This window comes from Falco punctatus, assembly GCF_963210335.1.
Source record: "Falco punctatus genome assembly, chromosome: 14".
Taxonomy (NCBI): domain Eukaryota; kingdom Metazoa; phylum Chordata; class Aves; order Falconiformes; family Falconidae; genus Falco; species Falco punctatus.
In genome coordinates, this window is record NC_137594.1 from 6,054,663 (window position 1) to 6,071,773 (window position 17,111).

At 44.8% G+C, this 17,111-nt stretch overlaps 1 protein-coding gene across 2 annotated transcripts in view; it reads right to left on the reverse strand.

Moving 5' to 3' along the window:
- GAN (gigaxonin) overlaps positions 1-17,015 on the reverse strand; it is a 44,263-nt gene extending 27,248 nt beyond the window's left edge. The window contains exons 1-2 of one of the 2 annotated variants that reach the window (XM_080410725.1): positions 14,522-17,015; positions 598-712 (exon numbers count right to left, since the gene is read on the reverse strand). In XM_080410725.1, the coding sequence (XP_080266851.1) occupies positions 598-712; positions 14,522-14,688 (282 nt within the window). In that variant the 5' untranslated portion in view covers positions 14,689-17,015. Of the gene's footprint in view, positions 1-597; positions 713-14,521 lie in introns of those variants that run through there. The other variant, XM_080410726.1, reaches the window with a different exon arrangement.
- Positions 17,016-17,111: the final 96 nt, after the last annotated feature.

Here is a 17,111-nt window from a genome sequence, read left to right on the forward strand (position 1 = left end):
AATAAATAAATTTTTAAAATGCATGTCCAGAAGAGAATTTCAAGCCACATCTGCTTTTTCTTTTTCCGCTGAAAGTTAAACCCATTCAGCAATCTCACCGTGGCTCCAAATAAAACCACAACAACTTTAATTCCTGCTAAAGCTACTGGCAGGCAGAGAGATCTGAAGGGCATGCTGTCAGCAACAAGAGGCGGAGAGGTGGGCACAAGAGCCAGGAAGGGAGGATGCCTGGTGGACTGTAATGTTCAGCGACAGGGTCTCAATCTCTACTGCTATCAGACCAGCTCTCTTTTACAGCTGTCAAAGGCCGCATGTTTTAAAGTAGGTTACTGAAGGTAGCCACAAATTTTAATCCAAGTGTTTGACTCTTTTTAGAGTCCTCCCTCACTGCATGAGAAGAGCAGAGCCAACCCCTGCAGCATCTATTGCCTCTACTTCACATGCACAGCCCCACTGCGATATACTGCTTTGTGGAAGTTTTATCGAACGCTCTAAACCTCAACAGGCTTATCTTTCAAGACAGCAGTGTTAAAACCCAAGTTATTTTGCCAAATAGTTCAATTTCCTTCTAGTTTGTTTTTTTTTTTAATACCGTACCTGCCCACTGAAGATGTAATCTAGTATCTCTTTCATGATATCAACAGATATCCCTTCAAGTTCAATCTTGTATGTTGAGCCATCATCCTTTGGAGGATTATAATTCAATTTTGTTCTAAGAAGAAAAGAAAAGAAAAAAAAAAGCTCACAATCCGGGCACTGCATGCTCTCAGTTTTCTGAGGAAACAAATGCTAGCTATGGATCACTTGAGCTCTAACAGAGATATTAAAACCTTATAATATGATGTGAAAATTGTCTCTCAAATTAGCATGAAAGGGATGCGTGTATGGTCTCTAATATTGCTTGTCACATTTCCAAACTGCACATGTTAGCCTTGCAAACTACCCACAGCATCAAAGTGCTAAAGTAATTTTTTCACAGCTCGTTCATCACAAACATTCAAAAACTTCACACAGAACTTCAAACAGAACAGCAGCTCTGCTGACAGATGAAACACAAGACCCTGCTTTGAAAAAGGTGGGGAAAAAAAAAACCTCCAAACAAAGAATACTTTACCAAGAAAAAAATAATTACAGGGAGCAGATGTGATCGGAATATATACTGGCAGCACAAATATTTGGATTGCGTTACCATTTTGTGCAGTTTATGATGTTATCGGCCCAATGCTATTCCTGGCTGGAACCAAACTGTGTACTCACAGTTGTAGGAAACAGCCCATGTGCTGCTCAGCTGAGCTTTAAATATTCATCTACATCAGCAGACACTTTGCTTATGAGCAACTTCTTTAAATATACCAGGAACAGTTTGATGTGCCTTTCAACAGAGTGGAGGGGGGCTGGGGGAAAAGATGAGGAAACAATAATAACAACAACAATACAGCAGGCAGCTTTGCTTTCCGTCATCTGTTACTGCAAACCCTTTTTCCAGGAAAGACAACTTCAAGTGTCCAAAAGGGAGCAGGTTTGTTTTTCCCCATGCTTCAGGCAACGAAGAATACCTTATATAAAGACCAGAAAACTTGTTTCGCTACCTCTATGTATATATAGGTATCTACTACATCTGTATCACAGCACATTCAAATAAAAGCCTTAAAACTCTTTTAATTTTCATTTGAATATATTCTTAGATAGAATTAGTTTCTTCATGTGAAAAGCTGCGGCTTTGCTAAGCTGAGTGTCCAGTTTGTCGCAGTCTTCCACTATCCACACTCGTACCAAGGAAACACATCAACAGGGCTCAGCTGAGGGCAGCTTCTGCTTCACTTACTCATATCAGAATAATTTAGTTTCTCACAAAATAAGATATAACTCACATCAAATAAAAATAGCCCTTTACAGGCTATGATTTTAACTGTGAGTGAGGACGGCGATTTTAGCCCCGAAGTTAACCATATTGGTGGTCCTGTTTTGACATCACTTTCCTGCACTGCAAGAGACCCGCCGCCTGCGAGCGGAATACCCTGGGAGGGGATGCTGCCCTGATGCACACACACGACTGCACGAGGGCTGAAGCTAAGCTGGTTCACTCTGTTTGTACAGCACCTGGCACAAGGGACGATGCAAATAACGACGACGATATAATACAGATTAGGAAATTGTTTATTTCCCAACACTTGGAAGATTAGAAAAATTAAGCCTGTTCTATAAACAGCCTCAGTGAGTTCCGATCAAGAGCATGCTGCAAGAGCCGACACTGATGTGCAATGCGTCAGCTGAAAACTTCTAAACCGAATATACATCTCTGGCAGCACCGTACAGTGTGTATCTCGGCTCAGGCCATCCCTGCCCGTGTGGAATGTGCACTCTTCACGCCTTCAAGCTCCGAATGAAAGAGCGTACAGATCCAGAGTAACACACATTTTCAACTAAACAGTGCCAAGGCTTCTTTACACACATTTTCACATCTATCCAAACTACCTCAACTTTCACGATGCCAACCATGCTCAAGTTTTGGGTTTCTTGGTTTGTAATGGAAGCTTCATCTTGTTCCCTGGGATGAAACTGTTTGCTTTTAATTTAACATAAAATGTATCAAGGTTTACAGTGTCTGGCTTTCTTCACCACAAAAGAGAGACAGTCAGATGGTATCTCGATCTCACACGTATCGGGTACCTATGAGTAGCTGGTATGGTCAAATACCTCGTAGTATCTACACCGAACCTGGGTAGTCCAACACGTTGTGGGGATTAAAACAGATGCAAGGCATACAATAAACACTACATGCCAGCACTCATGGGGAAATTAGGAAAAGAACTAGTGCTATTTATCACTCACTTTCATCTTAGCATCACCTGTACACACCCAAGCTAAATCACCTCATTGCGTGGACTTTACACTGACGCCTCCTGGTAACAAGAAAGTGTTGTTCAGAGTTTTGGGGTCTTATCAGGCTAGATCCTCTAATTACTGTGTACTTTTCCAGGTATCAACAGCTGTTAACCTGAAAAGAAACAAGCCAGCCACTGATGCAAGGCAAAACCACAAACTGCAAGTAGAAAAATAACCCTGAGAACAAATTGATTGATTTCAAAGTTATAGATACTCACATGTAGGTCAACATTCACCTTAGGCAAATGCATCCCTGTTCAGACTAAGCTCTGTTCCCATCATCTGTCCTGAGAAGCAATAGTTATCCATCTGTCACACCAATTTGTTAGTTAATAGGCTACTAGGGTTTTTATTTTGGTATGAAGATTTATGAGCTGCAACACAAGAACCATTCCTAAACAGCAGCTAGAGGCACTCCTTGGCACTCGAGCCAGGTTCTGCAGGACAGCTACTGGCTGTTGGGAAGAAGGGAGGAAAGAAAATGATGCAAGGTCATAACCAGGTATGGGGCTCAAAAAGTTTAAGATAGAAAATTGTAAGTCTAATGTGGAAAGAAAGCTGAAGGAGGAGAAAAAAGTAGGAGGTATGTCAGCAGAGCACAAAGAGCCATGCCTCCTCTTGCATCACCCAGCATCAGCTGTTACCTGCACCCACACCTCACGAGGAAACCGAGGTCTGGGCATCCTTGTCATAACACATGCAATAGACAGAACAAGAAAGTTTCAAAACACATTTATTCCCAATTTAGAAAGACAGAGCCGAGAGCATGTAGTGAAACATTTAACCCTGGGCCTCCACCAAATTTCACTTTACAAAAACAGTTTCTAGCTACGCTTCAGCAGAGATTTTCCAATCTGTCAGTACCCCAGGACGGAGGATGGCTTCTTTCCACCATGCTCTTCCCCATGGTGATTTACTCAGCCCATGATTTGTGCATCCGAAAGCTGGGAATGGCCATCAGCAATCCAAGGTGCCGAGATGTGCCCAGCTGCAGGTCGGCTGCTTCTAACACATGCATCTCGGAGCTTCCTACACTGGACAACATTTCTAATTACTTTAAAAGCACTCTAAGCTGCCAAACCACAGCAGAAAAGGCTGCCTCAGTCTTCCTTAATTCAGATGAAAGACCACAACATCAAGAGTTAGAAGGAAATAAAGCCCTCGGTGCCAACCAGAAAACCCATTAGCTGGGAGCAGAGCACAGCTGAGATGCATACAGAGCTGGGGGAAACAAAACAAGGCAACTTCTTCATCTTGTTTTCTTAAGTAATTTAATTTTGAGCAGCTTGACTCCACATATGTTTTAAAGCAATGTCTTCCATTTTTTAATTAAGCAGATCATCACTGTAAGTTGAAGATACTTCCAGTAACATAAACCATGTTCTATAAATGCCTAACATCTACCCCAACCTCTCGTCCCTGGTCAGGTAAACTGCTTGGCACACACTACACCTTGAGCAAGTGGCCTAAGAACAACTGGGTTTACCTAGTGTTTTGATGTTGTGTGTCTGCGTGACAAATTTGGAATCTGCTCTTCCACATCACTTAAGGAATACAATCCTAGTGAGTCATCTCAAATGACACTACATAAGGCAGAATGAGGAAAAAAATTCCAGTACCTCTTCTGTATATGTAAGCAACAATATAGGCAACATAAATCACTGAAATGAAAACAAAGGCTTCAGAAGAAATGTTGGTATTGCTAGGGTCACAATTCACATCTAAAGGCATAATCCAGATTAATTAAAAAAAAAAACAAACAAAGCCAAGAAAAACAACAACAACAACAAACACTCAACAGCTAAATTTAGGACTGTCCATGGCTCTTGTTAAATTAAGATGGATCTTGGAAGTTACACCTCATGTTAAAAGAGCAAAACAAAGAAAAACACAGTCATACTTCCAACCTTACAGCCAGGTCCACGTGGGAGCAGTTGTGGACAGTTTAGATGCAGGAGAAGCACACTGAGAAAGGGTCTATGTGTCTGAAAACTTGTTTTTCCTATCTTTTACAGTTGACAGTTTACAGGAAGGGTAATAATAATTTTAAAACACCCAGCCAAACAGAAAAAACAAAACGAAAATCAAAACAAAGAATTCAGCCACCACGGATAACACTCCTTTCCCTGAGTCAGACATAATTCTATGGGAATGTTTTTATCTTTAAAACGTCTGCCTTGATTGTAAACTGTTATGAAAAGATAACTGATGTGTTTCTACAGTACTGACACTAGTTATAAAGGGAACAACAGTATAAACTCTTGGAATGCTTTAATCCTTAGGGCACTGGTATACTGGTACCTGAACAGGTAAAGAGAACATCTGCCTGCAAAGCCTGTGCCTTTGTAAAGGGGAATGCTCTGGACCACATCTACCTCGAGCAGGTTTATGATATTTACAGTGAACAACAATCAAAAACTCTGGGAAACAAAAGACAGACGCTTTGGTTTTGATGCTTTGCAACACTAAACTTACCTGCTCTCACGTCACCACACTGCAAACAACACAGCTTGCTGACCTACTTACACAGCTGTAGCAGGGTGTCGGGAGCCAAACTGTAGGAGGCAGAGGGAAACAGCTGCCTTTTTGAAAGGACCCATCTTTCCAAATTACTGACTTTGCTCCAGATTAACCATAAGGGCTAGTCTACACAAGCTCTGCCAATATTGCCACACTAGCAAACCTTAGTATTTAGAGAGCAAAGCCATCCTTCCAAACCAAAGAGTAATAAAATGGGGTTTTGACAATGTATCTTTTACCTAAGCTAGTGCTTTAAAATGAAGTTCTACCTCCAACAACTGTTTCCAGCAAAGACATGCACCAAACCAAAAACAGGGTCACAAGGATGACTCAGTCCCAAAAATGACAAGTGAGTGCTTTGAGATTTTGCATCAGTAAGGAGAAAACTTTAAAACTCTGCTTTTGATGCACAGATCAGGTCAATTTAGTCTCCTCCTGACCTGGCCTTCCTTATGTAGGTTTGAGTCTTTCAAGTACAAACTTTCCATGTAAAATCTATTTGAAGTCCTACTCAGAGCTGACCATTTGAATGGTGAAGTTTTTTCATTTGTCTGCCTTTGCCCCTGCAACATTTTCTCCCATGAATACTGGTCTTCCTGCGTGCAAAAAACCCTTAATAATCACATTATTAAACAGGTCAGACACAAAAACATGATGCAGCAGTTCACTCCACCCACTACCATCCTCCAAAAAGATATTTTACAACCAAATCAGAAGGCTTTCTTTGAGGTCGCACCCTGGCCCTTAGCACCACACATAAAAGACAGTCTTCACCACACCCTGCAAAGGGTGCCAGCTCTCAGAGGATTTTGGCTTTGCCTCTCGTTTGTCTCTCTTCTTAAGATGATCTGTAACTGCAACTTCAGGTCCCAAGGCAAAGTAGTCCACCTAAACAGCTCAGCACAAAAACCTGCAAAAGTTGCTTTGCTCGGTTGAAGAGTAACAACAATTAGGAATAAACTGTCCAACTGTTTAAGCTGAAAAAATTAAGTCAGGCAAAAACACAGCGCTTTCCCCCTCCCCTCGCCCCCCCCCCCCCCCCCGCCAAGAAAGAGAACAACGCAATTCCTTCCGAGCAGCACAGGGGACACGTACAGGGCTCACGGGCTTCCCTCAATGAACAGCTTGTTTACCCTGAAAATCTGAAGTTACTCCGACTACACTGAGCTCATCCAGAGCTAGACTGTAATCTAAATTGGAAATCTACCCTCAACCAGAACATCTTGCCTAAACACGAGCGCTAGCCCCAAGCAGACAGAACGCGCACTTGACACAGTCCCCAGGAACGGACCCGCAGCGCTCCTCAGCAGCAGTAAGTACTGGCCATTTCATTTGACTTTGGGGTTTTTTTAGCCAGCTCGGAAAACAACAAAGCAATTGTACCAGCTGAGCTTACCAACAAGTCAAACACGAGCAATGCAGATGAGCTGGCTGCTGGGCACGGACAGCTCGTGCCATGCACCTCGTACGCGGCGTAAAGCGCAGCTTGGCCCCACCAGTGCGTGTAGCTGAGCAGACCTGGCCCAGCCGCCACACACATTCAGCTCCTTTCACATGAGGCGCAGACCTATTATGTACCTTCCTGCATCAGAAATACCTGCCACTGCGTTTAGAAAGGTGGTTTGGGGCTTTTTTCTTCTTCTTTCTTTGTTTTTAAAAGCTGGGGAAAAAACATATCTAATCTCCGATCCTCTGCGGGCTGCAGGCTAACTCAGATGGAACACTTATCAAAGCATCTCATTAAGTAACTAAATCTGTATCATATTTACACCATTTGTGTGCTACACGACATTCAAGTTCACTTACTACATAGATGATTCATGAGATTTCCAGTCCACATCAGCTGAAAACTTAGCCTTCTCCTAAACAGCAGCGTTAGACCTATTAGGTAGCAGTTTGGAACTAGGACTTCCTCAGAAATGCAAAGGATGACATTTGTGGAATACAGTCTTAAACTAAAAAATGAATTGTATTTTACTCAAAAATACATCTTCTTTCAAAGTAACTCTGCTTTTAAATTTGTTAAAAATGCTTTTTTAGAAGGAACAAGTACAGTACCATACCCATGCTGTTTACCTTACCATTAAACATATTTAAGAAATGCAATGCTCTGTAGCTTGTCTCTAATGATCCAAACATTCCTGTGATTTACTAAAATCATTATTTGGAAACACCAACGAACATGCTAAGAAAACTTTGTTTAATCAGGTTTTTATACCTCACCTATCATTATAGCACATGGAAGAAATAAGCTGAGTCAGGGAAAGATTTTCATAACCACTGATCAGTATGAAGTCAAATGGACAAAATTATGAGTGTATGAGTAGTGTCATGGGACAGCTGGAAGATGGGACAAGTGTTGTGTTTCTTTGGGAATCCAACCAAGAGAGGCACCAGAACTCTAGACACACTGGGAGCTGGAAATTGGAGATCTGCAAGACAACGACACTGCCAAGAGGAAAAAGAAACCAGGAGCGTGGATTTCACCAGCACAAGAAGGAAGAGCCAAGAGCGTGCAGCTCAGAGCACTAACCACGTCCATAAACAATAACAAGAGCTGTACTAGGCAGCTTAAAGTCATTCAGGAGATGTAAACCAACGTGCCTGAAGACATAAGCCAGCTGCTTAACTATGTGGTATTAAGAATGTATTTCCTTGATAGGCAACAAGTGATTTCAGACCTGTCCACAAACAGTGATTTTGTTCTTGTTGTCGTTTTCTTGGAAATAATTAAGCAGTGGCATAGATACAATACAGCCGACAAACGAGAGGCTGAAGGCTCCCCTATGTATAGGTAACACTGCACTGATACTCAGTACCAGGACACAGCGAAAGCTTTGTACAATATAAGAAAGAAGAAGAGGTCTGGACAGAGAGTGAAGGAACAAATTCTTCAAATCTTTTCATGTTTGTCAGTCTACAGGAGGAGGAAGCTACTTTTGTAACAGCAGTTGAGACCAATGGAAACAAAACAGGTTCAAAGAAAAAAAAAAACAACCAACAAACCACCAGAAACCAAAACACCAATCAAGAAGTCCAGACTCATCAACTCAGATCTTTCTCCAGACACATGAGCATCTTCACACCTTCAGAGCAGCCCTGCTCCTGCCACAAAATACATTTTAAAGAGTGCACAAAAAATTATTAAAAAGTTCTTTTAATAATACATGTTTTGCCAAACAAGGCAATTAACGCAGGTGTAAAGGCAACCTACAGAGTATAAATTACCCAGACATCCCAAGCAGCTCCATCCTGCCACACCTCCTCCCACCCCGACTTGCCCCTTACATCAGGCATGCAGACAAACTGCACGTCCTCAGATACAAAGAAAGGACAAGAAATTTCATCTCAAGCTCTCCTGCATAAACAAGATGCCCTGATTTCCAGTTCTCCCCTTGCCTGACATGTAGGAGCAGCCCAACTGTATTTTCTCACTATTTTGAGCTGGGTAAGAGCCTTATTGCTTCCTCCCTTCAGGCCATCTTTAGGGGCTTGTTGGAGCAGGAATACAATTAACAACTCCCCATTCAAGCCTGCTATAGTGATTTTTAAATCCCTTTCTAAACCATAAGCTTTCCACCTACCTTTATCACTGTTGCCCCCCAACTATTTATCCAAATATAACACGCATTTAGGCACTTGTCCTGAGTTATGCCAGGTAGAGAGTTTCTGGGCAAGGTAACTATCTTGATTTATTCCGTCTCAAAGTTACAGAGAGTTTACAACTCAGTCATCACTAAACATCACAGGTGACAATCTTGGTTTTTAAAAAATGAAACTAAACCAAAACAAAACTATGTCTACTTTAAAAAAACCCTTTAACTGGAAAAGCTTCAACAGTCTGGAAGAGAGTTCTGGCCTGATTTGTTCCTGACTTCCTACTGCCAGGGCAGCCTGCAAAGTTCCCAGGAGACTGCCAGCAACAAACTTCTCATAAGAAACCTCGAAGACAATACGACTTTAGAGCCCTCCTGGATACAGCAGTTACCACAACAGTGCCCTGCACGCCCAGCGGAGAGGGAACAAGCCCTGGCACAAACACAGCGCTATTTGGCTAAACCAGAACTTGAGAGCACAGGATCCTGACAAGCAAATACCTCCCAGCTTCAGCAGTGGTTTCTATTCGTGACTTCAGTACTAGTCCCAAACAGCAAAAAAAGTTTTAAAAGACTATAGGCTCTCTATAAATGCCAATAAAACCCAAACAGGTATCAGGAAATAAACTGCACAAGCTGCTGGCACGCCTCGGCTTCCACCTTGCCTCGCTCTACATTACTTATTGTCTATCAAGTGTTACAACCACCGCCAAGCCGCACCTTTTCAGCGCGCTGCAGAACGGGTGCCCCGTCCCGCTTTTCACACCAGCGGTCGGGGATGCTCACCGACAGACGAAGACCATGCCTCAGCAGACTGCCTTCTCACAGGTTCAAGACAACTCAAAACACTTCCAAGTGCCAGGACGCAGAGGAAAGGACAGGAGTTCGGCGATGGGGGACACGTCCCACCACACCACGGAAGCCTATTTCAGCACTGAGCGTTTTGTGGCTGTGTAAGAGTCTTACAAGACCTGCAATGTTTTAGGGGTATTGGCAGGTTGAACAGCACAAGTGAGAAGATGCAAAGGCTGTCAAGGTTATTTCTCACCAAAATCCATTTACAAGAAGTACAGCTACTTACAAGTAAATTGAAAATAATGTGAACTTAATTTTACATTTTATTTTTGTTTAGCTTTATTATGCTCACCTGGAAAAAGATGAAAATATGGTTACTAGTTCGTTACCAAGTTAGAAAAGCGTTGGGGAAGGGTATAGAATACATACACCCATCTGTAATCTGTTCACGCAGATGCACGCAGAAAACCAAAGGTAAAACTTGCTGAGGTAACAAAAAAGTCTAAATTTAATTTCTAATACAGCAGTACAATTCCGGCATAACAACATTAAGTTAATCTAAGAATCTGAGCTTAAATTAAATATCCTCTTCGTTAAGGTAGTTCCCGCGTGCTCCCTACGATACAGGCAGGCAGACTGTTAAGTTAGCAAAATATTAAGAGTTGCAAGTTTCAGCTGGCCAGGAACAAATCATGCCAGATAGTGACAGATCCATTCAGATGAGAACATCCGCTGCTGCTGCTGAGGATACCAGGACCAAATCTATCCCATAGAAGTTTTCCAGATACATGCTACAGCTTACACCAAACTTACTAGTGGTTTATTCTGGTAAAAGCACTCTTATGCCACTGTAATTTAGGCTAAGCTCACAAATGAAATAAATTACACCAGGGCAAGAGTACTGTATCTACATCAGGGCAACCACCAGGCAAAAAAGTGCTGAAAAACAGTGCAGGCTTCTGGCCAATTTGTTAAAGAAGAGAAAAATCAAGAGCTAACCTGGCTTGAATTTAACTTTTCTGGGATGCACAGCAGCTTCGCTTTGAGCCAAACCACACTCTGTCCTATGGCAGTTTCTTCCTGAGGAATTCTCCTTTTCTCAGGCTCAGAAACATACCACAAGATGTTAGAGAGAGACAGAAAGACTTCTGTTTTGTAAAGGACAGGATTTGCTCCAGGGGCACACAGAGGGATTAGATAAGCCTGGACATATACGGCAATTCTGTAGCAATTCACACAACCCCCCCCAGACCTCGCTGCCCTCAGACTGCTACAAGCAACCTGGCATTAAGCAGCTGAGGCATGACCTCAAGAAGCAAACTACCACAAAAATTAAGTCTTACTCGTCCCACAGACTGAAAATTTATTCATAAAAGAGGCTCTTTTTTTTTCTTCCCCCCCTTTTTTTTCTCCTGTACTTGCAGAAGCTAGCCTATGGACAAGAAAGACAGATGGGACCCATGGCACCAGTAACATCTCCACTTGCTCCTGTGTCCCTTTCATGTCTTCTGTCCTCTCCCCACTGAAGCTGCCTTTTTTGAGCTGCATGGATAATTCAGTTGCCAAATAACCAGAGGGAAGCCACATCACTATAATTTACAAGTGTCCTACTCATAACCAGTCAGCCAAACAGCTTCCATGCAAAACTAAAAAACAGGTAACGCTCCTCTCTCTGTGGCTGCACAAATCCTTCAGCGCACACAGACTCTGTTCACACCCAACCACCCCCTCAGAAAGTCCGTGCCTACTTATTTTCCTACTCACACCCTAAACTCAGCATTCATGCAAACCCTACACAGCTTCTGAACTCGCCCACCAACTTGCCCACAGCCACAATACATACTGACATTGCCAGATACACCATGCCAACCCATACTTCCACTGCTTCGCTGCTAAGTTTCACATACCCACTCATTTTTCTTCCAAGTTTTACTTCTGAAATTAGTTAATGGATTTTTCTGAGCTTCGTATTGGAATTTTTCACATGAGAGCAACCCAAATCAATTGGCATTTGGAGACTTTAACAGCCTCTGGTACCAGAGCATGGTTTGGAATCATCTACCCTTAAAATACAAGGACATAAAATTCGTTAATTTCCAACAGTAACGTTTTACATAGAAACCTAAACCAATCGTTTATTTGAAAAACCAACGCTCAAAATACATCGGACTTGTATAGACTAGATACAGGCTGGAGATCAATTTTCTCTCCAAAAAGCGCCACTGAAACATAACTTTTGGCTGGAAATGTAATGCTCTGACAATGGCAACCTACCTGACCAATTCCACCCAACGTGAAGACCAGATGGACTAAGAGAGAGATCCTGGAGTGATAAAAAGGAGACAGGCAGCAGGTAAAAATTAGGCTCTGCAAAGGTAGGCAAGAAAAATGTGTTTCTTAATGTGCCGTACAAGAACTAGGTACATGTATTTTTGGTTCTTTAAAAGAACCTTTGCAAGCCCAAGGAGAAAAGATGAGTAAGCTTTCAAAAAGAAAAAAGTTAATCATATTTATTTATTAATGCATGTAACCTACTTTCACACATAGATAATGAGTTCCTTCATGGGATCTGAACCTGAACAATTTTGAATTTAAAAAAACCACAACTCTAATGACTACAAGTTTTGTTGCTAACGTAGTTATGTCTGGCACTTTTACTCCTCACACATGCTTAACTCATGTTTCCCCAGTATGTTTTTCCAGAGACGAACAAAATGCAATGCTCTAAAGATGAAATTCTATGAAAAGGCACTTCTTCACAGGATAATTTACAAAAATATTTTGATTAAGTAGTCTTTTTCACAGTAAGATACTGCACGTTTCCTGTAAACTCATCTTGCTGTTACAGCAGAACAGCAGTTTTTCCAAGAATATGACCTCTTTCCACCTAGAGCAACCCTTCTGAACCTTATTTCAGATATGGCATACTGTCATATAAAATATGATGACAAGCAACCTAAAAAGCATTCAGGCATTTTGAAGAGTATTGGATCAATGGCTCATTTCAATTTCACGTCTTTGTCTTTCACCACAGTCTTCCAAAACTGCTTCTCCAGGCAAGCAGTGAAAAAGATTTATTATTAGCATGTGGACTCCATGGTATCTTTTTTTGCAAATTCTTGCTGATCTTCCTTCTCTGTGAATTTTATTTCATCTCGTATCTCAGCTCTGCTAGCAAAACCGGTGCCGATGCCTGTTTCTTTAAGTCTGTCCACGATCAACACCCATTGAAAGGTTAATCACCAATTTAATATTCTATTTATTTTTAGTTTATGTTTATACTTGAGCATGATGAAGTTGTATTCAAATGGTCACCTAAAACACCATATTAAGTAAAAGCAGATGATAATACGAGACTTAAGTGAGATGCATTTTTCTGGAGAGCAGCGTACAGCCTCCCCATCCCCAGCCAGCACAAATACGCAGGTTTTACGACAACTTCACAGAAGCTACAACTGGAAGGAATGCCCAACCATCACAAACAGCCCGCTACAGACTTACGATAATCCTGCATTTAGGTGATACTGAAAGGTCTGCTCCCACTTTACAGACTATGATAAAATTAATGTCTTTATTACCTGCAAACGGTAGGACTTAAAAATAAAACTGCTTTGAAATTAACCGCTTGTATGTTTCATTTACCCCTTCTGACATGCAGATATGTACTATAGAAGTTTTATGGTAAGCGTTTTTTTTTTTTTTTGGTCACTGGACTCTTGAGTGCGATGGAGAAGTTGAGACTCCTGTCAACTGCTGCAGCAGGACCTGTCATAAAACGGGTTTTGCTGAAAACACAGTCCAGGATCAACTGTTTGCCAGGCCACCTCAGAAACCCTGACTGTGCTAATAGAGCTTGTCCTCCCCAGTGCTCACCGTCAAACTGCATCGTTTTGACTGCACATGCTGCTGACAGCCACTGTCAAGAGCAGGCAGCCCCCCCGCACCTCTGCCAATTCCCCCGTTACCTTCTCAGGTATTGCACAAGGGGACACAAACCCATTTTTTAAAACATAAAAGCTGATGTACTAAAAGCTGACGTACTTCAGAACCTATAACCACAACCTGGAGCCCTGTGTTGCTAAAAGACATTAAGGAGAAAAGAGACGGATCCCGAAGCGCTGACTCGGTGCAGCCGAGGACCACAAGCCCCAGCACCCAGAGGCGGCTGGCAGGTCACACCGCCCCAGTGCCCGGCTGCCACCCGCTGCTGCCCCTTGCCCGCCACCCCCCCTCCAAAGTTCGTGTTTTCTGGATCGCTGGGTCACACCAGGCACTCGGTAGCACTTCAGCCCTTCGGGGCAGGGTTTTTTACCACCCCCGAATAGGTTAAACCGTCTCAAACCTGAAAAAAGCAGCAGTTGAACGTCGAGAGCAGGGCGGACTCGGGGGTGGGGGCTCGGCGGCACGGCCGGGGGCAGGGGGCGGGCAGGGGGCCGGCAGGCGGGCAGACAGGGGGCCGGCCGGGCCGCTGCCCCCAGCCCGGCGCTCCGGCGAGCCCCGGGGCCCGGCAGGCCCGCTCCGCCCCGGCCCGGCGCCGCCAGCCGCCCTCGCCGCCGGCCCCCCCGGCTCCTCCGTCCTTCCGAGCGGCCCAGCCCGCTCCTTATGTAACCGCAGCGGCCCGCAGCGGCCGCCCGCGCCCCACCGCCCGGGGGGCTGCAGGCCCGGTCTCGGTCTCGGCCCCGGCGCCCCCCCTCAGGCCGCGGGCCGCGCCGCCGCGGCCGTACCTGATGTAGGGGCTGGCGGCCGCCAGGATGTTCTTCTGCACCGGGATCTCCTCCCCCTCCAGCACCAGGTGCGCGTCGCAGAAGCGGCTCTCCTCGCGGAAGGAGCTGAGGGCCCGCAGCAGCCGCGCCGGGTGCTGGGGGTCCGACACGGCGCTCGGCCCCGACATGCTGCCGCGCCGCGCCGCGCCGGGCCGGCCGCCTCAGTCACTGCCCGCACACCATGGCTGCCAGCCCGCCGCTGACGTCATCGCCCCGCGCCGCGCCGCCCCGCCCCCGCCCCGCCCGCCGGCCTCCCCCTGCGGGGCGGGAGCGGGAGCGGGAGCGGAGCGGAGCGGGGCGGCCCCGCGGCCTGACTCAGCCGGGCCGGGCCGGGGCTGCCGCCCGCCGCCCCCGGGCGCGCTGTGCCTGCCCCGCAGCTCCCGCCGTGCCCGCGCCGCCGGCCGTGTGCCCCCTGCCCTGAGGGGAAGCGGCAGCGAGCGAGGTGCGAGGCCCGAGGCGCGGAGCCAAGCGGCGCCCTGCGGTGGGTGCCCGCTGCAAGCTGGCCCCTGGCGGGCAGAGGTTGTCCTCGGGACTGTTCACAAGGGTTTAGGCAGTATACCTCACGTGCTTAACTGCTGATTAACAGGCGATTCGATGCTTTCTCTGACAACATCGGTACCTCAGGAGCGAAACGCGGCTGCACGGCACGAAGGCCCCTCGAGAAGCATCCGTGGGCCAAGGCAGCAGCCCCCGCCGCCCCCGCTCCAGCGCCCGAAATCTGGGACTCCCCAGGCAGTGGCACCCCGAAGGACATGGCGCTCCCCGCTCTGCCGCTGGAAGGATAACGTTTTCTGAGGGGCTGCTCCGGGGAGCCGTGGTGCTCATGCTATTTTGCGGTTCTTTAAATCAGTGGTGTCAAGCGTGGTATTTAAAAATACCTGCCTTTGAAATGAGGACAACTTAAACATTTGGTTTAGAATTCATCCTCATCCTGCTTGATGGTGTCTCCACATCGTTTACCACTATAAAAAACCAGGACAAAGGTATCTGGCGATGTCCGCATAGGAAAGAGAAACGAATGACTTTACAAAGGCAACGTTGTCCTCTACAAGCTAGACACAACTTTGTTCTCCAGATGGAGAGTTCAGCTGGGGCACCTGCCACCCCTGTGCACCCCAGGAGTCACAACGCTGCACGCAGTGCTTGTGAAGAACGTGAATAGCCCCATTTAAACCAGCGTTTCCAGTCTGACCCTTGCTGAAGTGCTTTCTGATGGGAGAGGGGTCACAGAGAGGAGTCCTGTGCTCTCGGCTTGCTGCGCAGCTTTGAACCAGAGCTTTAGGAGCAGCAGAGGATGTGTTTCACATCCTGGTGGGACGGAAGGCCTGCAAACATGCTAATCTGCATGAAACACCAGCAACTTTGCATCACTTACTGTTATAACATACCCATTTAAAAATATTAGAAGGCCACTTCTTCTGGCTTGGGTATATAATTATCCAGGCTGTCAAGCGCAGAATGAGGAAGCGCACAATAGATCCAGAGGACACATCCTCGGCTCTCTTTGAGGGTAATGAAGGCAGAGAGCGCTGGGCATCCTGACTGTGGGTGAAAGATGTGTTTTGCTTGTTATTAATACTTTGGTAATTGCATAGCCGAGGGAACAGCGGTTTAAATTATTGGGAAAGATGTCATTGAGTGGCCTGGTTATTTAAAACCACTGGTTTGTTTCTGTGCCTCCTGCATAGATTGTTATGTAGGAAAACACAGCCATATTTCTGGTTTTTAACTTGTCCTAGTAAACAGTGTTTCTGCTTCCTCCTGCTGCGTATGTGGGGCAATGGGATTAGGTGTAACAGATAATATCCACTTCCAGAGAACAAATTAATTATTATGCTTTGTTATTTGTTCCATTTAATGAAACCTGTTGATAAAAAAAAAAAAAAAAAAAAAAAGAAAACAACACAAACAACCCACAACCACAAAACAAACCACTCTACCAACTAGAGGGCCATTTGTAACATCTCTGAAGTAATTACATGTATGCATACCCATGGCCTGATTCTCTTGCCCAAACATGTTTTTTTTTTTCCTTTAACGCAGCTGTCCATCCTTACTATTTGTATTTGCAGTCACTAAATCTAGATTCTTTTTTATGCCATTACAACAATTCCACTACTTTTGCTGAGCTAATTTATGATTTAAATTGGTGCAAAAGAAGAATCAAACCTTTCTGTCCCTCAAGATTTCATTCGTAGTGAAGGATGTCAGAGAAGCAAACCAAATGACAGACTGATTACCATGTGCCATGTTACCACAACAACAAAAAACCGCAAGCCTTGCAGCCACTTGGCAAAGCGTATATGCATTCCCCCTTGTTATTGTCACCCTGGAAATGATACAGGGCATTACCATACCCAGGGTAAATGTTTCGTCAGATTACTATTGCAGCTGCTAAAAACATTCTTGAACAAATTCATGATTAGCCATATGGTTTTATCTGCATTGTCTCTGCCACCGGAGGATACTGGGATTAGCAAATCCAGATTTACATCACTGTTTTTCTCTTCAGCCTGACTACAAACTTGATGCTAATCAAATCGTGTGTAAT